Source organism: Coffea arabica, chromosome 3c, assembly GCF_036785885.1.
Source record: "Coffea arabica cultivar ET-39 chromosome 3c, Coffea Arabica ET-39 HiFi, whole genome shotgun sequence".
NCBI classification, from domain to species: domain Eukaryota; kingdom Viridiplantae; phylum Streptophyta; class Magnoliopsida; order Gentianales; family Rubiaceae; genus Coffea; species Coffea arabica.
Window position 1 is genome coordinate 35,163,671 of NC_092314.1, and position 19,240 is coordinate 35,182,910.

The 19,240-nt window shown below is 35.9% G+C and overlaps 1 protein-coding gene and 1 pseudogene across 1 annotated transcript; one reads left to right on the forward strand and one right to left on the reverse strand.

The window, feature by feature from the left end:
- Nucleotides 1–664: 664 nt before the first annotated feature.
- LOC113734966 (DNA-directed RNA polymerases II, IV and V subunit 11) lies at nucleotides 665–7,442 on the forward strand. Its single transcript, XM_027261758.2, has 5 exons — nucleotides 665–825; nucleotides 899–988; nucleotides 2,631–2,709; nucleotides 4,696–4,791; nucleotides 7,195–7,442. The coding sequence occupies exons 1-5, from the start codon at nucleotides 773–775 to the stop codon at nucleotides 7,225–7,227; spliced, it is 351 nt and encodes a 116-aa protein (XP_027117559.1). The 5' UTR covers nucleotides 665–772; the 3' UTR covers nucleotides 7,228–7,442.
- A 2,546-nt stretch (nucleotides 7,443–9,988) lies between these two features.
- Nucleotides 9,989–11,109, reverse strand: LOC113735841 (inositol transporter 4-like; annotated as a pseudogene).
- Between the last annotated feature and the right edge of the window lie 8,131 nt (nucleotides 11,110–19,240).

Here is a 19,240-nt window from a genome sequence, read left to right on the forward strand (position 1 = left end):
ATAATTTTACTAAAGGCATGCATACTAAAGAAATTATACAAGTCATAACTTGTTGTTATACCTTCAAGTTCACAAACAAAAAGAGGAGCAAGTGGGCGCAAATATATTATTATGATAGAATGATAATCGGTCGCAAATATAGGATAGAATGCTAAGGACGGTTATAAGGACAGTTTTATAAGTCATACTTGGATGATAAGGACGGTTTTATATTTGAAATTAAATTTAGATAGATATTGATAATTGATTACATGCTTATGAAAGGAGAGAGATAAACTCCATATAGAGCGTAGGTTATTTTTTTTAACAAAAAGTGAATATCATGGAATAAATTAACAAAAGCAAAATAAGAGAGAGATGGAAGAGTGTATGTTATTTTATAAAGCGTGTTGAAATTATTTGTTGTGTCATTAAGTCACGTAGGAAAGAGAAAATATAAAACGATAAGAATGAGAATACAACTTTATTAGATATATATATATATATATATATATATATATATATATATATATATATATATATATATGATTTATTAGTTCGGTGATATTTTTGGCTAAAAAATTAGTTTAGTGACTAAAAGTGATACAACTCAATAGTTGAGTGATGTTTTGCGCAATTTCCTCAAATTTCCATCACAGAGTCAGAAACTTCACTTCACGGGCTCTCTTTACATTCTCAATTCATAGTCACCTGCCATTACTGTACCGAGACTCTTTTACCCCAAGGCGTGAAATTCTGCTCCTGTTCTTGAAGCGAAGCCAAGCCGGCCAAAATGAACGCCCCAGATCGTTACGAGCGTTTCGTGGTTCCCGAAGGCGTGAAAAAGTACACTGCACTGATATTCTCTTTCTCTCCTTCTTCTAAGCATCATATTTATTTTTTTTGAAAAATTTTATAGGGTCTCGTACGAGAGGGATACGAAGATTATCAATGCAGCTTCGTTCACTGTTGAGAGAGAGGACCACACCATCGGCAACATTCTCCGCATGCAAGTCCCAATTTCGTTGAATTTTTTTGAGCATTTGTCATTTCAGGGGGTTTTGTTTTTGTGCGTTAACCCTTGTCTTAAAATTACTAAATTGTTGAAATTGTATGGTTGATAAGCAATTCTCCGAGTATTTGTGTGTTTGGGGCTTTTGAGTTAAACCCTAATGTGAAAAACCCCACGTTTTTGTTTCCGATTATTTTGAAGAATTAAAGTAATTGTATATTGAGGAAATTTGTCAAATGGGCGTGTTCGGCATCTTATGGCATCAAAAGTAGTAATTTGACATTTTCTGTTATTAAGTGAAATTTGTTCGGATTATTTCTTATGGTCGGATTATTAAGTTACATAACTGTAAGAACAATTTTTTTACCAAAGCAATGCAAATGTCTGATGTAATAATTAGTGGGGAATGGTGTGCTCATTTTGCTAATTGTTCCTTGTATGTTTCACTTTTTTAACTTACGCCATAAGTTTATGCGTGTACCTACATTTGGCATCATACACCGATCCTTGATATGAGGAATTCTTGGTTGTCCGTTGTATTAGTCTTTCCACTTACTCTAATATTTTTTATCTCTACCTTGCAAATATGTCATCTTCTCTCCTGTCTCTTCTCTTTGGTTAATATTCAGAAGCTATTTGGGATTATGATTATCTATACAGTCTTTAATATTCCTTACTGGGCAAAATGTCTCAAGGAAGAAGGTGTTTAGCTGGTGGTCATGTGGTATAGCGAGTGTCTATCTCCTGACTTTAATATATTTCTCTGATTTGAATTTTGTCTCTTTTTATTTTTGTCCGGCTGGTAATGATTGTCTCATCACAGGGTAGCTTATAAATTGGATTGATTGGTAAAATTAGAGCCATTTGTTCTTTTTATGATTGAATTCCGACCTTGTTTCTCTTGTTATGTGCAAATGCCTTTCAGTAGGTTATGTGCAATTGTAAAAAACACAAATAATCTTCCAACTGCTTTCATGTCGATTGACCTGGATGTCTTCAACAATGTCTTTTTTTTTTTGGGAAGATTGATACATACTAAATTACATGGAATATCTAATTTTTTAAGGTTTTAGTTCCATTATTTTCCTCTGGAATGCAAGTTATTCATGGCTTAACTTGTTCAGTTCCTTGTTTATGTGCTGACTTTTTAAGTGGTAGACAAGTCATCTGATAAATGTAAGACTAGTTGGTAAACCCTATCAAATATGTTGGCACTATGTCCGGGTTTATTACTATGTTGTGGGGGGAGAAAGACCCTTCTGCTTCCTGGTGTGGTTGGTCTGGCAACTTCTTTTGTTATGGTCTTTAAGCTAGATGCAAGTATGGTCTCTATGAATATTTAAGTTATGCTTATGAATGGTTTATAAAGATTTACTCTCATGAATACATTAGAGGTTTCTATGCAAAGTTGCAAAGAGAATCTGTTATTTGAGCAATTTTGGCAAAATGATGGAAATCAAATAAAGGAAAGAGGCATGGGTTTGATAGATGATGTCTTTCTCTAAGAGAGTTGCTTGCCAATGTAGAGATCGAGGACGCTAGAGTAACTAAAATAACAAACAACAAAGGATTCCTAATTATTGTTTTAACAATGTATGATACATTTCTCATTAATGTTTCTGATTGAATAAACATACAGGCAACTGCATAGGGACCCTGATGTCCTTTTTGCTGGCTACAAGCTTCCACACCCCCTTCAGTACAAAATCATAGTCAGGGTTAGTGTTTTTTTCATGTTTTAGATGCATTTTCTTATTCGTCTGTGTGGTGTTGCTTATCTATTTTGGCTGTAAGTTGCCTGAAGCACTGAAACTGGGATGTGTAATAAGATTGCTTTTTTTTTCTTGGTGCACAAATAAAACTGATTAGCTTTGCTTTTATTTTGGATTAAGGGTATGTTCAAGTATTGACATGGGATATGTATGAATGAACGTGATTATCTTTTATTATCAGTCTTGGTCCTGGCTGGGGCATCTCTTATTCTTTTCTTTTAACAGTATACTACTGATTGTCTATGGTAATATTGCTGATTGGGTTAAAAATCATGTTGTAGATGTATATGCAAGTAGATTATAAATAGTATAGTATGGATGAGCAGAAAGCAAGCTTTCGATAGGAAAATAATTGCATCATGCTTAGGCTAGGTTGAGAGCTTCGTTTTTGTCATGAATACTCTCTCTCTCTCTCTCTCTCTCTCTCTCTCTCTCTCTCGTGGTAGTGGATAGTGTCTGCTTGGATAAATCGTAAGCAAATGTAGATGGCAACAACTTAGTAAAGAAGGTCCTGGGAGCAGGAGATATTGTTTTGCCATTTGAAGTCAATTACCCAGCCTGAGATAGAATTGAGGATGGAGGATTACCAACAATTGAACACCAAACTCCATAGGACACTGAATTTTGAAAGTATTCATGATTCTTGAGACTTTCCAGATACTTTGATAAAAAAAAAATTGTGCTAGAACTTTTAAACTAACATTTATCTTGGAACTGGTTCCTGTACAACTTATCTTATCCTCAGTGACCGTAGTCCTTTCATTCTCCTTTGTATCTCTTTACTGATGTGAGTTGTCATTGTTATTTTTTAGACCTTGCGCCATTAAAGAAGAGGTTTATGTAACTAAGAAAGTGCTTGTTTGAAAACTTTTTTGTTTGTCTTTAGTACTTTTGCAAAGGTCACTTAAAAAATGTCTCAGGTCTCGTTTGATAAAACTAAAGTCTGAAATCCGAAAATTAAGTGTTGAAAGTATTAAATTGATGAATTCGAAGTTAATACCTATGTGATAACTAACTGAATTCAAGTGCTGAACTGAAATATCACACAAGTTTGATTATTTCATCTTTAAATAAATTTACTTTTACTTGTGTATTAGAAAGAAAGTAAAGAGTGTGTGTAAGAGAGAGAAAATAATGAAACAATTGAGAAGTGGTGTATGAGAGAGAGAGAGAGAGAGAGAGAGAGAGAGAGAGTGCATGTGTGTGTGCATGTGCATATGTGCTAAGAGAAAGAGAGGAAAGTGAACTGTTTTGAGAGCACATGTGAAAGTGTGTTTTGTGTGAGAGGGATAATGTGTGGTCCATTCAGTAAATTCAATGAAAAATTTTCACTTAAAATTTTGAACACAGATAAAAAAGCAGTGCTTAATGTATTAAGTGGCAAGGCGTATCTGTTATCAAACATGCTTTATTTAAAAAGTTCTAAAGGAATTAATTTTAAGCATTAATTAGAGTTATGAAACAGACCCTCAACCTATTGTGCATTGGGGTTGTAAACATTGGATGTTTCAAAGCTGTGGTTATTGTTCTAACCTTCGGTCAAGTTGGATTGTTGCTTACAGCTCATTCACTCTGGTTTTCATTTGATATTGATTCAATCTGGTATTCCCTAATAATTCCGCAATCTTCTTTAAATATAAAGTGTATTCTCCATTTTCTGTGATTTTGGTACCTTCTATGGTCTTTTTGTCATAGGAAAACTTTGAGCGTGCAAGCTCTTGGGATCCAGCGATTTTCAGTGATGTGCTTTATTCCTACTTTTCCATTCTGAGGCATCAGAAAGTTTTATGTTGTTCAACTGCAATTAACTTTCCATGGCATTTTCCTTACTACTTATGGTCCTGCGGGGACTTAAAATGAAACACATCTTAAAATGTCTTCTTTAAGCAGCTTAGTTCTTTAAGTTGAGCCCTTTGGTGAAATGTTTTGCAGATTCACACAACCAGTCAATCTTCACCAATGCAAGCGTATAACCAGGCTGTTAATGATCTAGACAAGGAGCTTGATCATCTGAAGAGTGCATTTGAGGTATGTTGTCTTGCTTACTTGGCTTTTGTAATCATCATTCAATTAATTTCTCCAGATAATTGCTTTGCTACAATTAAACTTTTTGGTTGGACTTTACCTATACATCTAGGAAAAAGCTCTGTTGTTCAGTAGTCCTGTTATTTTGATGTTATTAACAAAGGAATAATCCCGAACTCTGTTGGAGACTAGTCAAGTCATGCCAATGTTTTAGTGTTCAATTGCTTGCAAATTACTGGCCCTAAGTTCCACTATGGTATGAGGTGCAAATACTATAGGAGTTCCAACTCGGGGGCACAAAAGCTATTGTTAAATCTCAACTCAAGGGGAGTTTGAGCTGGAGCTGTTTGATTACTGATGTGTACCAGGATATGAAATTATGAATCCAATTTTCCTAAGAATGTAAATATCAGATTAGTAATGCATATCAAAATGTTTTGCAACTAGTAGAAATGGGTTAAAAAAAGTTTTGCAAGACCAAATGAGAGCAAGGGAACATTTGGCACATTTGGTTGACAGCCGGCAGAACTTCGCATCATTAGAATGTCTGATACTGTGTATTTACATATATCTTTGTATTTAATAGCATCGGGTTTTGAATCTTGCGAAGTTTAATTAATCGAAATATGTTCATTGAATTGAAGCGTATCAAGTACCCTTTATGGATATGATTATTTGAATCTTGCTAAGTTTTAATTGATCAAAATATGATCATTGAATTGAAGTGTAACAAGTGCTCTTTACAGATATGATTATCTGAGTCTTGCCATGTTTTAATTGATCAAAATAGGATCATTGAATGGAAGCGTATAAAGTACTCTTTACAGATATGATTATTTGAATCTTGCTAAGTTTTAATTGATCAAAATATGATCATCGAATTGAAGCATATCAAGTACTCTTTAGAGATATGATTATTTGAATGGAATGTCTTTAAATTGTAGTCAAAGTAGCATATGATGCTGTCAAGACTCTTGTCATTATCATCTGTCATACTTGTCATATGATTTGATTGGTTAAAAAAAAGAGGTATAATAATTGCTTCCTTAATTTATGAATCTACAACAGACTGCTTACTGGAAAGCAGAACATGATTTGAATATGATTTAGAGAAACAAAATTAAAAGATTGGTTGAAGGAAACTGATAGAAAGAGTTATAGAGGAAATGTTACTGAGCAATGAAGTTAGGTAGATGATGCTGAAGTTGCCTAAAAGCTCCTTTGCTATGATATGTTTGCAAGCATTAATGAGCTCAGCTTGTGTTTGTTGAAACTGGCTTGTCTAATGAGGACCACTGTCCTACCTTGGATCTGGTTGAACAAGTGTCATGCCATGTTTATTGATCCGATTAGTCGGCCATTAACTACTAAATTTAAAAATTGCTCTAGAGTCAAGTTCATGAATGTGAATTTTTTCTTTTTCTTTTTTTTGGCAGGGGGTTTGGGGGTTGGGGGGGGGGGGTATCGGGGACACTATGGATTGGTACTCTAACAATTATCAAATAATTGAAAGTCAAATGAACAACTTTAGTTTCTCATTTGAAAAATTTATTGGATTCTGTTGGGGTTTTATTTTTTTTTGGGGGGGGGGGGGGCTGTGGGGGGTTTGGCCTGCTCACCCACTTAATTACTGCAAAACAGAGTAGCGCTATCGAGTAAATAATGTAAATTTATTTTGTTTCCATGGTTTCTCCCCCTTTTTGGTGGTTAGTTTGTGCATGCATTGATTATTCAAGTACTCGTGGTCTGAAATGAGAGAATGCTTTGGCTAATTAGTTATGAGACTGTGTAGTCGAATTGTCTTTTGGGTGTTCCAGAAGTTAGTTCTTTTGCTTTTAGTTTCCCCCAGCCTCAGCTTTGTAATGTTAGCTCAGTTCTTTGAGTTGCATAATTACAACAAAGTTTCACTTCCAAAAAAGGAAAGAATATGGTTTTGACTACAGTGGAAGGACCATCTTCCACTCAGTTGACCTGTCATGAGCATGCAATCAGACTGCATTTTGTTCCCCTTCCATAAAATAGCATATTGAGTTGTTTGTCTTTGCAAGTCTGGTCTGTTTAAGCCTTGAGGATTTTATCGTCTAGCCTTACATTTTCCAGATTATTATAATGCAAATCAGAGTTTCTGAACGTCGCTTACAATCTGGATACCTGCATCAATGGGTCAAATTTGAGTAATTTTATATGCCCTGGGACCCAAGTAATTTTTTGCTTTGTGTTCACCATGAGTACATAGGTCTTCGACCTGTCTATATGGAGTTAGTAGTTTATTATACTGCTCTCGTATTTTTGTCTTGTGTTTAGAAGTATTTGTATCCGGATTACTTTCTCACTGATGGGGGATTTAATATGATTTTTAGTAAGATCTTGGTCTTGTTCTCACTTAATTTAAAATTCTGTGTACAGGCTGAGCTGGCAAAGCACTCGAGGGAGTACTAAACCGTTGTTGATATGCTGAGGGCATCTCCAACAAATGCCGTGGATATGTATCTAATTATCTGTGATGATATACAAATGCTGTATTTATTAACAAAACTTGAGAAAAAGCCTCATGTAACAATACTGATTCTGGTTCACCAATGCATGGATCCTGTAGAAAACTATCTGCTTTTTGTTGGTTTATTTGATTTACGTAGGCCACTGTTGGTTGTTAACCTCAAGGAGTAGTTTAGTTGGCAACGCTTTCATTTTCTTTGCCGCACATTTTGTTAGTTTACCTTTGAACTTGCTGTGATACTTGAGATCATTTCAGACGCTTTCTATTGAGCTTTCGTTATAGCCGTTGATAGTTCCCTTTAGGTTTGGATGCTGTTACTTAGCTACCCTATTTTTACTGTTTGTATGTGTGGTAGGTATAGCGCCTAAGGGAGTAATATAATGAACTGCTAAAGTTTGATATAGGCGAGAGAAAAAGGAAGGGAAAATGAAAAATTTTACGTTAACCTCTAAATTTTCTAGATTCTAAATTTTTAGCCCCCAATATTTTTTTTCAACTCAAAACGCTCTTTATCTTAGATAGGGGTATAAATGGAACTAGTCAATCTGAACATTTTAGTGTTTAAGATTGTTTGATTATGTTAACGAGTTTAAAATTTTGTTTTAGTTTGACTTGTTTATTTGACGAATCGAGTTTCAAGGAGTTTTTTATCGAGTTTGAATATTATCGAACGCAAAACGCTGTTAAAATTTGATTTTGATTAGTTGATGAGCCAAGTTTGATCTTTCTACTGTAATCTTAGATGCTCATTAGAATCCAATTAATTATAAACTACTCACACTTAGATGGTCCAGGGTATCGTAAAAATAGTAGTATTTTTCATATTGTTGCTTACCACGTACATTTGAGAGTCATAGAAACTTAGATGCAACGTATAAGGGCAGGCAGTTATTTGCTGTGTTGTTTAACGAATATATTTTCTTGCACTGTCTTTTTCCTCATGTGGTGAATATTGGTTGCGTTTCCCTTTTATTTGCTTTAGTCATAGTAAGTATTGGTGTGTCTTCATACACAAACCAATTATCTTGACAGTTGGCACTCAAATTATTTTTTGGAAGTTTTTCTTAGAAATCAATCAATCATATGTTATATTCTTCTCGCTCTTACATTCCAAAGATAGAAAACATAAAAAGAAGTATCCAAATTGCCAGTCTTTTTTGTTCCTTTTTTATGGGGCAGATTGCCAGTATGTTGCTCGAATTGACATCTAGGTTGGTAAGAGTGAAAATTTGAGCGGTGGATACAGAAGTTTAACACATTAACTGAATGCGAGCTCCTTCGGCTAGCCAGAATAATCTGCGCCCTACAAAGAGTTGGAAATTGGACTCTCATTTTTCACTGTCATCAACTCTTTTCTTGATGATGTTTTCCTCTGTCTTCACTTTGCAGCAACATAAACTTGGTTTGTATCCCTCTAGCATGTTCTCCGCCTCCTCCAATTGCAAACCTTTGGTTTCGGGTATGAGGAAGAAAATGGCCACAAGTCCAAGAAAGGAGACCACAGCAAACAGAAGGAAAGGTGCCCCCGGAACCAAGTGCTTCTGTCAATGTCAAGAACGTCTCACTCACTAGCAGATCAGAAACCCGATTAGAAAGTGCTGCAATTCCACCCCCTGTGCCTCTGTATCTTAATGGGTATATCTCAGAGTTGACAATCCAAGGTGCAGTCCCCACTACCCATCCCAGGAGTGTAAAATATAGGGCAAAAAATTGCAGTGATCCTTGAACTTTCAACTTTGTGTACTTTTAATTTTCCAACTAATAAGTGTGTAAATGTAGTCCTTCAATTAATAAAAATATGTAGTCATAGTCCTTCGGTCTAATTTGGCTGTTAAGATGAATGGGATGATACAAAAATGATACAAAAAATAATAGCATAATTTCAAAAACCTCCCTTGAGGTTTTTAACAATTTCATTTAGCTCTCTTGAGATTTTAAAAATTATACATACCTCCCTTATCATTTAAAATGACTATACTACCTTTAAATATTTTAATAAAATTTCCTTGTTTGATATGTTTATACTTAGAACGACTTTTAAAATTACTTTTTCATTCTTTTTCCCTCTTATTCCTTTTTTTTTTAATTTTTTGCCAATAAAACTGTAGAATTACCACTATTATCTCTAGTTTCTATTGTAGCCAAATGTCTAACTAGTGATTTTTTTGATGTGTTAACTTTATATGCAATCCAATATTTTTGTTGATCTTTATTTCTATTTTTGGTATTAAAATTAAGAATAAATCAAAAGGAAATAGCCCAAAATCACTATTAAATTATGATAATCCAACTAATTGAAAAATTCATAAACTCTAAATGATTATTTCAACATTTTCTTTTTATCTTATAAATTTAAATTCATAATAAAATACCATCAAAAGTATCCTATCATAGTGATAAAATTATTATTATAGTTGTTTATCAAATAGTAGGTATGAACATGAAAAATTTGGCACATTTTTATTATAATTATACTAGATAATTTTATAATTGTACAGGAAAGTAAATTAAAACTCATTACACAAGGGTATTTTTGGGTATTCATTTAAAAATTTGACCAAATCAATATTATTTTAAGGTTTTGTTACTAAAACTATCAAATCAAGAGAAGTAATTGTAATTTTCCAAACCTTAGGGGAGTTCAGTGAAATTGCTAGAAACCTCTAGGAAAGTTTTGTAATTATCCCAAAAATAAATGTCATGTGAGCAATCTGTGATGTGCTTCCGTTCATCTTAACAGCCAAATTGGATGGAAGGACTACAACTATACATTTTTATTAATGGGAGAACTACGTTTACACACTTATTAGTTGAAGGACTAATAGTGCCCTAAAATAAAATGTGCAATCCTAGGAGTAGAACTGCAAAATATCCGAGTTTGCTCGAACGAGCCTTCAGTGTGCCATGCTCGACGTTCTGCAGGGCATGCACCTTTCATTGCATCACCTGCCACCAAGCATGCTTTCGGATGAAGCTAATCGATAACTAGGAATCAAAGGAAACAGTCAAATGCTGTGATGCATATATACTCAGTTCTGTGGATTGAAGACAATGGTAGGAGTAGGACTTGCATCGACATCAGGGCTTAATTATAGGTCTATTGCATTTTTATGAGCAGTTGGTAACTTGGTATTAGTATACCACTAGTCCTCAGTGCTTCTAATAATGAAACAGAACAAAAAACAAGCTTATGTACCTAAGTGATAAAATTTAAGAGCAACTTACTCGGCTAGCTCCATTTGCACAAAATGCACAATCAGAAGATGCCCTCAAGCATGTCATGCAATTCCAAGGCGATGGATTTGAGACTTTCGTGAAGCTGGGACAGGTATCATTGACACCAAATTGACTGATTCAGAGTGATCGACGAGTGGGGAATGAGATGAAGCTTGTGAAAATAGGTCGGATAAGACCACTAGGCAAGCTATGATCCCAAACATAGAGACTATCATCAATCTCCTCCTTCCAAATTTGTCAACAAAAGGGCACCGAAGCAACTTGTGATGAGAGAAAGTGCCATAGCTGTCGAATTCAAAGCAAATCCAGCAAGTTGAACTATGGTAGGGGCCGTAGGGCTGTAGTACATCACGACAAATTGCTGAGCTACTTGGAATAGTGATGCCAGCATACAGTCCCCTACGCACCAAAACATTACCCCACGTACCCTCAAGCTTTGAGAATGTGTCATCACCTATGGACTCTTGTTCAGCTATTTCAGCTTCAATGGAGCATTCCAGAGCCTTCATTTCTGCCTCAACTTCCTCGCCAGGATAAATCTTTGCCAAGATTGACCTTGCTTCCTCTTTCTTGTTGTAATCAAACATTTAATCCAGCAATCCACAATCACATTATATACGTGACATTAGACCGAGTTTTACTATTTGTGTAGTCACACTACAACGTGGAGTATTATAAATCATCAGTAGATAGAGTTTTTTTTAATCTATTTACCTTCCCATAAAGCCATCTAGGTCTAATGGTTTATAAATCGTCAAAAATTGTTAGCCTCGAAACCTCTGCGACTAAGGATTTGAAGCTAATTGTAGTGTGTCTTTTGGATTGTTTACTTAGCTATACACAAAAATGAAAGGAAAAAAGAAAAGAAAAGAACAAAAAAAAAAAGGAATTAATTCATCTAGATTGTTCACACTAAGAGCCAAAGTCTGAAAACACTTCGAGTTATTATTGCTAAGAGAATTAAGATTGATGAATGAGGTTGTCAGAAGTAAGGTCAAATAGTGTCCGAACAAGGTCCAAGTACTAGATTCCAGGATAAATTCTATACCTATTTCACACACACACACTCTCTCTCTCTCTCTACCAGTATCCACTCTTGAATGTGAAGTTAGGGTTGTAATAAAGAAATGGAACATCAACTCTTGTTTTCATGTTTTCACTTTTAGACAATTTAGCTTGGTACCAAAAACATGATTTTTCATAATGATCCTCCAATTAGTTGTGCGATAAAGAAAGGTTAATTCTAGGTGGATTTCCAGCAAAATAGACCATGAATTCTTGAGTGCAACCTGTTTAATTACTCGTGCAGCAGGCTACTAGAGGTATATAATTGCGTGCAGTTGCTTATTGGAATAGGAGTTTGAGTTCTATCTGTTGTACACTGTCACCTATGCAATGTGCAGTCGTCTACTTGATACATATTTATTACATAAAATCTATATTTGTCTTGTCATCAAATATTTACATTATTGATTTGATTAGAGAAATTTTGTAATTTAATTGGCAAAATTGCTGAGTGGTTTAGAATAGACCAATTCACGGGCAACAATTTACAAAAATTTACATAATTGCTAAGTAGTTAAGCAATCTTTTTTAAAGGCTTTGCATAAATAAAATTTACTTTGAGACGTAACATGAAAGACTTTTAATTTTGGTAATATTAAGAGGTTAATGTATGTCTGTTTGGACGGTCTTTTTTTTTTTAAAAAAAAAAAGTTTATTAGTTCAAAAATTTTATTTAAAACAGCATCTATAGTAACACTCTAAAACCATCCAGAAATTAAAAAAAATATTTAAAAAGTACATCAAATAATGTACTGGGTGACAGAAGTAGGTATTGGTGGGAGGTTGGGAGGCTAACAATGGTGGGTGATTAGTGTCTATTTAAAAAGAAAGTTTATTTAAAACACCATCTTTCTAAAACACCCGCAAATTTTAAAAACAAATATTTAGAAAGTATCAAATAGTGCATTGGTGGAAATAGTGGGTATCGACGGCAGGTTTGGAGGCTACCAATTGTGAGTGATTAGTGGTGGTGCAAGAAGAAGTGGTATGTATTGGATACATTCCAACAATGAGTTGAGAGGTTGCCCATGGTAGGCGGCAAGCGGCGAGGAAGGGATATTTTGGATAAACACCAACATTTAAAATAGTTAATAGTAAATACAAATCCTATTTGTTATTAAAACACTCAATTTACAGTGTCCACTTTCAGATTTATTATCCCTAACATTTAGATGTTTTTGTGGTTTTATTTAAAATTTCCAAATATTTTATTCGTGAGAAGCAATTATTATTGGTCCAATAGAAATCACCAGCACCTGTTGCATAATAAGTGCAACTTTGTCATCTTTGTGACTGGCTCACAATAGTTGTAGGCAATTGATGGTCGCATACACAAAAATGAAAATCCCATACACACTTTTTTCCCCTCCCCCCACCCCAATTCCCTTGGCAAATTTCTCGGAATAATATTGATATATGAAAAAATCTCAAATGTAGTATTTTGTTGGATTTGTGTCTAAAATAAGGGTCACCACACCTAAGAAAATTGGCTCACAAAAAATCCGATTTATTTTTGAATTTTTTTTCAACAGTTTAAGAATTTTTTAAGTTAAGATTTTGGATTGAATATTTTAATTTAGCCACAAATCTAATATGAGGTGAAAGCTGTGGACGGTGGATAGGGGTAGACACGTGGATGGTAGATGGGGGGCCACGTTATCATTCATTCGAAGAATGGACGATTGATATTTACTCAACTCAATACAATGAACGGCTATAATTTAAAGTGCATCAATCAATGATTTAAAGTGCATCAATGATTGATGCATTGCGTAGCACTTGATCAAAAACAGAACGCGTTCCACAGGCCACTTTTGCAAAGTGGCGCCTACATGAATGAATAGGGCAGAAAAAGAACTAGGTAGACAATACCACTGCTGCAATTTTGAATTCAACATTCAAAATTGAAATTCTAAATTATCCCGTCTGGGATGCGATTGCTGATACGTGTCCCTGGTTTGATTGGCAAGAATTGAAACATGTGTCATGAGAAGAGTCGGATAAATGCAACTGAAATCGGAGACTTTCAGCCTTTCTTGCACAACATGCTCATTTTCTAGAAGATCGGTCGATACGCTGTGTTTTGAAGGTCTATAAGTTAATTCGCAGGTGCAGCATCAGAAGAAATGGCAAATATGAGGGACATGACTGGATTCTTCAGGGTCGCGAGGCACAGCGGCATGGAACATGTCGTGCTCCTGGGGACGTACATCGCTCTTCGCATAGGGAGTGTTCGATTCATATTAGAATTGCAAAGGTCACTCAGGGCAGTGGAAGAGATGAAGAGGACCTTGACGAAGTCAGGGGATGATGCGGAGGATTCGTGTTCCTTTGGGAGCAATTGAATCTGGTACTAACACATAGACATGTTTCGGTAGAAGAGGAGGCCACATACGTATGAAATACGTAGGCGTGCAATGTATGATACTGTGTAGTAGTGATATATTTGTACGTAGGTAGTAATTTAATGCAACAGTACCACGTGTAATGAATATACAATATGAAAATAAAAATACGTCAATCCATGTGGAATAAAATATGTAGAAATTTGAAATCTGCTTCCTTGCATTTAATCCAGACACGTGACAAGAAATTATACGCTAATTCTAGATGAATCGGACTTATGACACCGTAATTATATAATTGGCTCATGAAAAGAGCCCTGGCCTTATTATTCATGATAGTGGGATCCACATCCTTCAAGAACTAGGGAGCCCTGATCAAGAGCCACGCTTACATTTTGGTGAGGCGTAACCTCTTGCGGAGGTTATAATTTGTCCGAATTGACACCGACCAAGTGATCAAAGTGGCCTGGACGTGATGAAACAGAGGGGATCCTTCCTGAACTCTCAGGAATAACTTCCTTGTTGCATCAATGCTAAGAACGTGGTATCCCTTATTGCATCCATTGTGGTAGAGCAGGCAGGAGCTACACGCGAAGCTAATTCTCCTGGTTCATCTCTTTCTCTTAGACAGGTAGTGTCTGATCTTAATTTCTTGGGGCGAACAGGGGCTCTTTGAGGAAGTAGAATGCGACATTCTGCTTGGTCCAGCTAAGGAGATCATTATGATTCGGTGCACTAAGTAGTTGTTGTAGGAGAAATTGGAATCAGGATTGCAGAGTATGATTGTCGGAATTCCCCTTTTTATTTTCCTAAGTTTAGTATATTTACAATCGTATGACCAATCTCGTTGGGCCCCTGTGAATTCCTTCCAATGTTTGAGAAATTGAGGGTTAACGTCATCGATCACATTATACCAGATATTGTCATGGTGATGAACTAGGTCAATATGGCCTGCATAGCAATTATGCGTCTGAGGATTCAGACTTCTAACCCAGTACGTTTTACAGTTCGACTTAGGCCTTCTATTATTATGGACATGGGCCTATGGGGCATGGTGGCAGGCCCAATTATATTTCGAATGGCCCATTCGATCAAGAAATTGGGAACGCGTTAGGCCTGAGGAAAAAGGGCCATGCATGGTTTTGGTGGCTTCTGAAATATTTTGTCCAAATTACTCGACAATTTGTCATAGTGAATAATGAAGGACCGATGATCGCCCTTCTTGATGACATCAAGTACCATTCCCTTATCATCCTTGGTAAGAGCAGCAGCATACACCTCTCCCATTTTTTCAATAGAGAATCTGCTACTACCATCCGTCTGGAAGTTGTCCTATTCCACAAAATCGCCATATTTTGACATATAATTCCTAACTACGAATTCCTTATGCATTCTATTTCCTTGAAGAGTCCCTATTCATCCCCAGAAATCAAGGTCAGGCACCACTTGTTCAAGAAGGAGAGACAAACTAGGAGAATTAGGTTCGCGCGTGGTAAAAAAGTATGGCAGCCCACGTGACAAAAGAATATGACACTCGAGAAAATCCGGACCGTCTATCAGAGGGATAAATGACACGTGGAGGCCTTCCGACCGTCCACATGTCCACCCCAAGCATCTTTGTAATATTATAAGACGCTCGGAAAAAGGGCCTTAAAGAGGCCCATTACATAGCCACTACCATTATGCCATGTGTATTCAACCCAGTCTACCCAATACAATAGATACCTTGCAATGAGTTGGGTGATGTCATCAAGTTGGATTGGGTGATTTTATCTGGGTAGAGCTCCGCACTGTGTGTCGTCAACATCGTTTCACTGAATCCTCAAGATTTCACCAAAAAATACAAAACACTTCATTCTTAGTCATCTTATCTTCATCAAATGCAAGGACACTGGAATAATTCAATGGAAATACCAACTCTTTCCACTTCCTACTTCAATTTGCAGGTAAGTCAGGAAAATTGTGTTCCAACAATTTTCGCCCATTCATAATCTCTGTAATAGAGATTCAATCACAATATTCAAGTACGAAGTAAATCGTCCATCCTAATAGATTATGACTCACCAGAGGACAATATCTAAATTATGGATGCTTTCGGCCATAAGGTCGGAGCAAATTCTCATCTGACAAATCAAAAAAGTTGTGTACCGCTATGCTTATCGGGGAAGATAAGTGAATCGAAATGCTTGCAGTGAATTAGGGTTATCAATATATGGGCCACTTATACTAAGGAACAATATATTCCTAATTTTTTTATCAGATGGGCCAATCAAATGCTATATGGTCCTCACACCAAACCCAATCCATCCATTGCACCAATTAAAATGTATCTAGGTCTCGTATCTTGTTCGAAAAAGTTCTCAACTTTTTGATCCACTTGGTCAATTAAAATGTATCTGGGCCTCGCATCAGATCCAATCTATTCTTATCGAAAATGTTCTCAACTTCTTGACCTACTGGCCCAATTAAAGTGTACAGGGGTCTCGCATCAGGCCCATTATCATCATAACAGAAGGTCCAACCATATTGGTTTTCAATTTTAAATATCCATAATTTTCACAATCATGCTATGCAATTCTTGTTCCAATTCCTTCTGCTATGACTACTTAAGCGCACCACATTGCAATGATCTCCTCACCTGCATCAAGCAGAATGCCACATTCTATTTCCTCTAAGAGCCCCTGTTCGTCCCCAAAAATCAAGATCAAGCACCACCTATTCAAGAGGAAGAGATGAACCAGGAGAATTAGGTTGCCGTGTGTGTGACGACCCCATTTCGCTCTAGGGCGTACCCAAGAGTTTGGCGGACCACCTGCCCAACTCTCGCAAGGACTCACTCACTAATGCTCTTGAAATAACCGTTCAAGCCTCGAAATTAACATAAAAGTTCCATTCCCAACCAACCATTCAAATTTAATTTACAATCAGAGTAAAACATAGGATTACATTTCTAAAGATTCCAAATAGATCTTATCTACAAAAGTACAAGTACGAGAGATTATATGCACTAGTTCATGGCTACTTGCTCCATCCTCTATCCCTGTAGGAAAACAAACTAATGGAATGAGCTAAAAACTCAGTGAGGTTCCCAAACAAGCAAACACAGGAACATTTACACTTAGCAGTTTGCACACTTGGCACAGTAATAAGCAGTCATTCAAGAATCAATCATTCATTCATTGAAAGCATACATGCTCACTTGGAACCATTCATTCAAGTCATTCATTCATTCGCCAACCATTTTCCTTATCCCTCCGACATTAGAAAACATTTGTAAGTGAAAACTCCTTCAGTGTTCATGTCATTCATTCATTGATTTCATTATATTGAATTCACTAGCCAGTTCTCCATTAGATTTTGTGGTAATACTTGAGTATACCAAACATTGTTCCAGAGTCACCAGCCACCCGATTGAGTCCATTTCTAGCTCAAGTCGACTGCAACGAAGGGCAAGGGCCCAATTCAGCCAAAAGGCTTATATTCATGCACAAGTAGCATTCAATCATTGAAAATTCACTTTTGCTTGGGTTGAGTGCGATAAAGTATACATTTGCCCATAAAAAATTCATTTAGCAATCATTGGAATGCATTTAACATTCTAGCAACATTCACAACATTTCACATTGTCATTTAAAGCATATACATGCAAGGAACACTCATCTTTTAAAGTAGACCAAAGCTAAAAGTTCAACTCCAAGTCATACGCGTTCCTACCATTAAACCCTAAAAGTAACCAAGACAAGATGTTATGGTCCGATCATTCAAAACTTAGGTTAATAAGGTGCTCACTTTAGCCTTAGTCATAAGCCATACGCCTATCTAAATTCGGCCTCTTGAAACACAAAACTCAAAGAGAAACTTGAAAGCCAATCGAAGAATATTCAAGTGCATTTTAGAGCTATGATTCAAGTAAGTTATTAGTATGAAAAGAAAACACTTGTTTAAGGCCACAAAACCATCCAAAATCACACCAATTAAAGTTTAAGACCTAGAAAAGTTTTCTCAAAGTTTTCCAGGTTCCACTCAATTAATTTGATAAAATTCTCGGCTTTGGCGACATTTTTGAAAAAGCATAACTTGAGTTCCGTGGGTCGAAAAATCACAAAACTTACACTATTAGAAAATAGACTCGAAGTATTAATAGACTTTAGAAGACATCTTCATGAAATTCAACTCATAGGTTAGCCAAATTTTCAGTTCAAAATCACTGCTGTTTCATGTGCAAAACAGAACAGTCATGGTTTTTAAAGAAAGTTTGTAAATTTGCTGGTATTTATAAGAGTTGAACCAACCCCTGATTTTTACACGGTTAAAAGAGTTATGAATCTAGTTTCAAATGCAATAAACAGAACTCAATTTGAATTTTTCTAGACCAAGATATAACAGATTTCCCAAAACTGCTCAAAGTCTCCTGGAGGAAAACTTTTTAGCAGCACTTCCCCTTATTTTCCCTAATTTCCAGCCATTTTTAAGGCTTCATTCTCACCACAAGGCAGCCCCAAATCAAGTTCACAGGGTATAGCATACATAGAATACTTATTTTAGCCACAAAATTAGCTATAATCAACATATACCTAAACTGGAAAATTTTCTACCAAGGCTGGAATTTTGCCTCTCAAAACTGGAAATTGTATCTCAAGGCTATAAATCTCCTATTAAAGCTAAAAAATCACATATTGAACCTAGAGAATTCATATCAAGGTTAGAAACCTCATATCAAAGCTATAAAAGCCATATCAAAGTTGGGAAATTCATCTCAAGGCTAAAAATTGAACATTGAACTGGAAATTGACCATACCCTAGCAACAACTTCACCAAAACCTAGCAAAACCATGAAATCTTCCATGAAATCCTCCAATATCAAGTCATATGTGGATTAAATTGCAAACTAAGAAGAAAAAGAGGAGTTTTTTAGTATGATGCCTCAAAACCCCAAGATAAGATGCAAGACAAGAGGTTTCTTCCTCAAATAACTTCACCACAAGCTCACTTCCAAACTTGATGCAAGATTTGTCGGAGTAGATTTGAGTTTTCTCTTGTTTTCCCTCACTAATTGGACAAGAATCAAGGCTTGAACTTGGAGGTTTTCTCTCCTTTTCTCTCCTCAAGTTTTTGGCCAAGACAAGCAAAAAAAGAAGATGATTTGGATGATATAAAACTTGGTTGGTCATATAAAGACTTGGTCTTAGTCAACTTTCCATGGATGATGGACATTTGGCAAGAAAAGAAGTAATATCTATCCATTTAGCTTCCTAACATCCAAAAGCTCCAATTAGCTTGTACCAACTCTTGTCACATAATTTTTTTT